At 45.3% G+C, this 6293-nt stretch overlaps 1 protein-coding gene across 1 annotated transcript in view; it reads right to left on the bottom strand.

Annotated features, from left to right (window-relative positions):
* Positions 1–449: 449 nt before the first annotated feature.
* LOC104491389 (FERM domain-containing protein 6-like) overlaps positions 450–6293 on the bottom strand; it is a 30390-nt gene continuing 24546 nt past the window's right edge. Inside the window, exons 9-13 of the mRNA XM_010133804.1 lie at positions 5938–6120; positions 3871–4206; positions 3603–3731; positions 2811–2890; positions 450–737 (exon numbers count right to left, since the gene is read on the bottom strand). Coding sequence (XP_010132106.1) covers positions 450–737; positions 2811–2890; positions 3603–3731; positions 3871–4206; positions 5938–6120 — 1016 coding nt within the window. The remainder of the gene's footprint in view (positions 738–2810; positions 2891–3602; positions 3732–3870; positions 4207–5937; positions 6121–6293) is intronic.

The raw sequence follows: 6293 nt of genomic DNA, 5'->3' as shown, positions 1-6293 counted from the left end.
TGGCAGTGTTGCAGCAGCACAGACTCAAGACAACCAAACTCCCTGCACACTAGCATTAACAGAAATGGACCACGAGAGAAAGGCAGGAAGATAAACTGACACAGACTTTAAATTTCTTTCAGATAAATGTTTTCAGACACAGTGTTTGCCTGACTAGCTCAGCAATTGGTCCACTGTTTTTGGTTTCTGTGTTGACTGTGTCACTGCTAATGGTGCAGGGCACTTCTATTTTCTGCTCAGAGAGAGAATTCAAATGCCAGCGTTAAGTGCTACGCTCCAGATGATTTGTCCTGTAGTTAGGTCTGCAAAAGTGATGCCACTTACTGATTATGGAGCTGAATAAACAAAGCTGCCTACAACCTCCTGAAGAACCAGAGTGACATCACGTGTTAATGAGGTATATATTTCCGTGATGAGCTGTTTCCTGGTATGGAAGAGCTCCAATCTCATTACACCACAAACTCCTCTGGGAGCTGGTCCTCTCCCAGAAGATCCAAGGAGAGGCAGTTCATGGATCGCTTCCCATAAAGGGCAGACTTGGTTTTGCAGTCCACTGTGGAATAAACGCAGCCATAGATAGACAGCTTGTCCTCCAGGCTGCAGCCAAATGTGTAGCTGTGGGATGCATCTGAGGACAGTGTGGCACTTAGTGGCGGGTGCCGGTGCTTGTAAAGGCGGATGTCATCCAAGCTCTGACTGTGCTGGTCTGTGCAGCTCCTGCTTTTGGATGATCTGACCTGCCAGTTCAGTAAGACACACATGAATAAAAATGGTCAGCTCAGACACAGCTTCAGGATGTTGGCTATGCACGCTGCAAGTTTTCCAAAATCGTTCTTCCACTCCTTCAAAACAGCCTTAACAGCCTTCTGAAGGACATTGGCTTAATGAGGAAATTACAAGCTGCCCTGCCATGCTGAGCCAGATCCTGATCTGTCTGCACTGTGTCCTCAGTCTCCAGTACAATGAACAAAACACTTGACAGATATTGACACCTGAATGATCTGACGCTTCTTAGCGGATCTGTGCAGTCATCAAATGGACAAACTGCACATAAAAAATTATCCGCACTGAGTTTGTGAAAGTCTAATGACCTGAAAGGAAGGTTCAGAAGGCAACTATGCAATGGGTTATGGTGTCCAAAATTCACCAAATGCGATGTAGTTTCATCTACATAAAGAAAACAGGAGCAACAAACCAGCAGTAATTCCCAGAGGCAGCATCTTGCTACAGGAGCAGGAGAGACTTGGTCTCTGTGGGGAATTACTGACCATTCAAGACATTTCCAATTTCCTCACCTGTTTTTTCTTGCTCTATCTCTTCATAATGGGCTTTTAAATACTAATATTAAAGCTGATCTCAGGAATGTAACTTTTAGACTACAATAATTCTGTCAGCAACACAAAAAACTTCCTCCCAGTATCACTTTTCACCTCCACGGGATGGGAGTTTAAAATCTACCCCGAGGACACCCTGTGCTGGCTCAACTGCACTCCCAGAAACAGGCACATGCCGTATCGTCCGGTTAACGCTCAGGAAACCCAGTCCTGCATGGTGGGACTCGATGATCTTAAAGGTCTTTTCCAACCTAAATGTTCTATGATCCTATGGCCTTCTGTAAGAAAGGTTTTTTGTTTCTTTTAAGAGGCACAAAATGTTTGATGCATGGAAGTGGCAGCCAGGTCTTTGCAATTGCTTAGACAGGCCTGTGTTGATCAGAGATGTTCTTATAAAACAGATGCCTCCTGATCCATTAATAAGCACGTGTTGGTTAAAGCCTTAACATTAAAAACATTACTTTAAGCAAGATGCTTGCTCTCTGCCTTGCACTCTTACGTCATTCCTCTCAAATATAGGAATAAGTTAACTACGATTCGTACTGCATGGTCTTCAGCTTCGGAAAAAATAACTAAGATTTTATTTACATCTTCTCCTATAGCACTTTAGGGACTATTTTGATAAGTGAAAATAATTTATCACTTTTGACTGGGTCCAGGAAGAAGCATGAAAAGAGAAAAAGAAGCGACTGAAGTCTTTACTCAGAAAAAATCGGGAAGCAAAGGGGAAAACGGTGAACACTTTTAAATTCTTCTAGGAGATAAGGGTAATTTGGATTCAGAGAGAGAAGAAATGGTGGAGGCTTTTTTTTGTCTTTTGGTCTGTCTTCTTTAAAAAAAAAAAATGCACACAACATTTCTATCCCAGTGGGTAAGCTACACTTTGAAAAGAAATATTGTTTGGCCTTAAAAAGACATTTTAATAAGCTTTCTCCAAGAACAACTTATGATATCACATATTTTACCATATATAGTTGCCTTTTCTCTAGGGTTTAAGAGAAGGTTGACAACAAACACTTCAGCACACACATGGTATAATCACACAAATGATAGTAATTAGAGCTTGTGCGTCTGGTTTTGCTCTGATGTGAGCTCCTTCTGGCTTCAGAGGCAGGAAGACAATCAAGTTTGCAACCCACATCCAAACTACATGGATGGTCTTGGCTCTACATTGCACTGAAAATTTGGAAGTGGTTTGTTTTCCATTTCCCACCTGGAAGCCTAAGGCAAATGACAGCTGGCTTGGAAGATTTCCCCACTGGTCGCTCCAAACCCTTCTAGACTGTTCTGGACCCAAACACTGCTCCTGTCCCATTCCTGACAGCAGTAGCTGGCCAACAGCTGGTTTTGGTTACACCATTTAAAACCAGAGAAATCCAGACCAATCAAGTTCACCCAATTTACAGCTGTCTCCATTACTCTAGACCTTTGGTTCAATGCCCACACACAGACTCTCCTGCTGAGCACCCACCTTACCTGGTGAAGGGATTCCACACTTTGGCCTCTCATTTTTATTAGCGTGACTTGCACCACAGACAGTGATTCCTGATTTATAGCTGCAAAGGAGAAGAAGGAAGTGAAAGGCATTGCAGGTTTGAGGTTTTGTGGGCTGCGGAAAAGGGAAGTTGTTCTCACAGGCCACATGCAAGCAGTGCTATCCTATAAATACACATCAGTAAGCACCCTCAATGCTCTGGGAGTTTTGCTCACAAGTAGTCTTTCTTGCCCCTAAGGATCAGGCTATCAAAACTCTCAAGAAAACAGCTTCTTACCAACTTGTCCCATATTCACCCATCTTGCTTTGCTATAAAGGCCATATGTCTTAAGGCCAAACAGCTCCTCCCTGGCTCCACTGTCTAGCATTCCCTGTATCACAAGCCACAAAACTTTACCTATTAATTCCTGCAACTAGCCCATTAATCTGTGGTTGAACCTCTTGGCTGCTCTGTGGTATACTCTACGGAGACTAAAGCAAATTCCTTCATTACAAAAGGTTCACCCCATTTACCCTATTGTCCTTAACTGAGTATGAACTTGGCAGATGTGGAGAAGGGAGACCTTGAGGAGCACAGGGGAGAGCAGCACTGTATAACACAGGGTGCTGGCCTTTAGCTTCTAGATGAGCTGATTTCAAGTTGTGTTGCAGTAGGGCAGCAAATAGCACTGGCAGTTGTTTGGAAGAAGACACAGCTTTCTTAGATTGCTCAGGTTATGGTTGTTGCTAGAGCCCAAAGAAAAGCACTGAACAGTAGCAGAAAGCCATCTCACCTCGGCAGCTAGCAGCATCTAGAGGAAGAGATTCAACAGATTCTCCCACAGTGGCATCCTCTAACTGGTCTCCCTCTAAAGGCTCATCTACAGGCACCTCCTCTGGCTCATCTACTGCCAGCTCAAGCTCTAGGAGGAAGAAAGCAGCAGAAGAAGGGTAAGCATTACACTTCTGCTCCAAGCTGCTTCACCTTCTCTTACTCCCCATTCTCCTGAAGAGAAGGCAGGAGCGCTCTTAGAAGTTGCTCTGCATCTCCAAAATCTTTACCATCATCCTGAGAGTCATCTTCAGCCCGCCCTTTGCTGCCACTGTCAATGCCAGAGCTACCATAGCTGATGGTTGAGCTGCAGGATTTCTCTTTCCTGTGCACCCGGTCAATGCTGAAGGGCTCATCCACCGACATCTCCACTGACACCCGGTGCCTGGAGTCAGCCTCAATCCCTGATGTGTGAGAACTGCCGTGGCTCCCTGTGGACTGGCGCGAGAGACGGTTATCCCTCCTGCTGCCACCGCTGCTCCCACTGCCGCGCGAGTTCTTATCACATGGGTCCAGGTCCATGTCTAGTGTGTCACTGATATAGGACTCCCGGTAGCGCTTCTTCTCTGAGGAACAAAGACAAGAGAAACCAGCAGGAACTTTAAGCAAGACCAAAGGAAGGGTAGCAAAAATAATCAGTAAATTCTGGGACTGGCACAACCTGACATGAAAAAACTGCTGCAGCTACTGAACAAACAGTTTTGTATTCTGTTTGCCTAGCAGATACTGGGATGCCCAGTTGGTTGTAAAAGAATTAGTCAGTCATACTTGCAGTAAACCCTGCAGCCCCTGAATTAGAACAGGCAAGTAGAGGCAGTTATGATACAGAAAACAGTTGCTTCCAGAATGAAGGATAAGTGAAAAAACAGAAATTACTTAGCTAACCTAAGTGCTCAGTCTTTAAAAACAGAGTGCACTGGTTGATTCTTGAAACAGTCACCAACGTGTGGAGATGGCCAAGAACACAATCCCCGTGGCTGGCATTTATTAATCATGTATTAACAAAATTACTTATCCCATGGCTTGGATCTGTTACCTAAACAGGGTGCTGAGGGTGGTCAAGAAATCCACGAGATGCTAGTAGACACAAAACAACCTAGGGCCCTTTGCCCACACACACTTGATTAATGAGCCTTTCTACCCATGACTGGCATGTGCCATTGGTTGTACCTGCACAGCTCAAGGCCACTTCTATAACCCCACTAAAGGGAAAGACAGAAACAACCAAGCTAGATGAGATCAAGGGCCACCTTGCCTTGTACACCGATTCCACACAACCAGCAATCAGCACTTTGAAGATGGATGTAGGCTTCTTGGAGTTAACTGAGATGGGAAAAAAGCAGAGAAAATCCCCAGAAACTTCCTGACTTCTCCTTGGAAGGAGTTAACCTGTGTCCTCAGACAAGAGGACCAGCTACTGCCGGCTGACTTCTACTCACCTTGAAGGCAATGATACAAGGCTTACAAACCCCAGAGAAGACAGAGGAAGTGCGAATGGAGAATGCAGAGAACAGCAGCCAGAAAAGAAGTAGGGGGATAAAAGTATTCAGGAGAAGGCTAGAGGAAAGGGGACACAATGCTCCAAAAGAAGACTTATGCAATGCATTAAAACCAGTCACTGGGGAGAGGTAGGCGAGAAGTTGTAGGAGATGCAGCTTTCAGAGCAGGAAAAATAGAAGGGGCCAAGTTGAGAGATGATGAAAAGACTTAAGTTTGCCTGGAGGGATACCAGGACCTGTCAGAGTTCAAATCACCATTCCTACCGAGATCAGACCTCATCAGGAAAGACAAATTCGGAGAGTCCTGATCTGCTCTTTGGCTATTTCTGGCACCTGCAACTCCTAGCTCTGAACTGTTGAACGCTACAGACTAAGTTGTGTGCAGTGTTTAGTAAAGGACACAAAAAATTAAGACACAGGCTCACAACTTGTGCTGCTGCTTGGAGACAAGATCTTGTTCCAATGGAAAGTTTTTTATTCCAAATTACTTCCACTCAGAAGCACGTGTCAAATGTGCACAAATTGGCAAGAGAGAGAACCTCCTCTTATTTAAAATGAGACATTTCCCCTCTACTGCTCTCACTCACACACTGTCTGATCACAGTCCAGCAGTGTAGGAGCCATAAACTTCCAGTAATGGACATGAAACACATCTAACACCTCTGTTTCTTTCACCAGCTTCCTGATAAGGCAGAAACACCGTTGTTGAGATAGAGAGCAGCCACCGTGAAACAACAGCAGAGCCCAACATGCTGTACTTCTCCCCTTACCAAAGTCACCTGCTCTTCTGTCACATACCTTCAGCTTCCTCCAGTTTTTGGATTTGCTTCAACACTGGCTGGATATTCAGAAAGAGCCGGTGGCTGTTGCTGAGGAGCTGCAATAAGTGCCGTGACCTGAAGGGGCAACCTGTGTAGTAAACCAGTTTCCGTGCAGAGGGCAAACCATCTGGCTGGATCTCAAATTTTTTCCCCTGCATAAAGAGGAGAGGTGTCAGTGAAAGGAGCAAGAGCATGTTTTCAGTCACCCAGCTACCAAAGAGAGCTGCGGTCTCGTGCAAACAAGTGGCAGGACTTGGCCCAGCAGTGCGGGCAGGCCGACAGCTTTGCCAGCTCCCAGGTTGGCAGCCTGCTGCCAGATGGTCTCTGTTCCGT

Source organism: Buceros rhinoceros, unplaced genomic scaffold (genome assembly GCF_000710305.1).
Source record: "Buceros rhinoceros silvestris isolate BGI_N320 unplaced genomic scaffold, ASM71030v1 scaffold19013, whole genome shotgun sequence".
Lineage (NCBI taxonomy): Eukaryota > Metazoa > Chordata > Aves > Bucerotiformes > Bucerotidae > Buceros > Buceros rhinoceros.
Note: the sequence above shows the minus strand (reverse complement) of the source record. Positions and strands in the feature narration are given on the sequence as shown.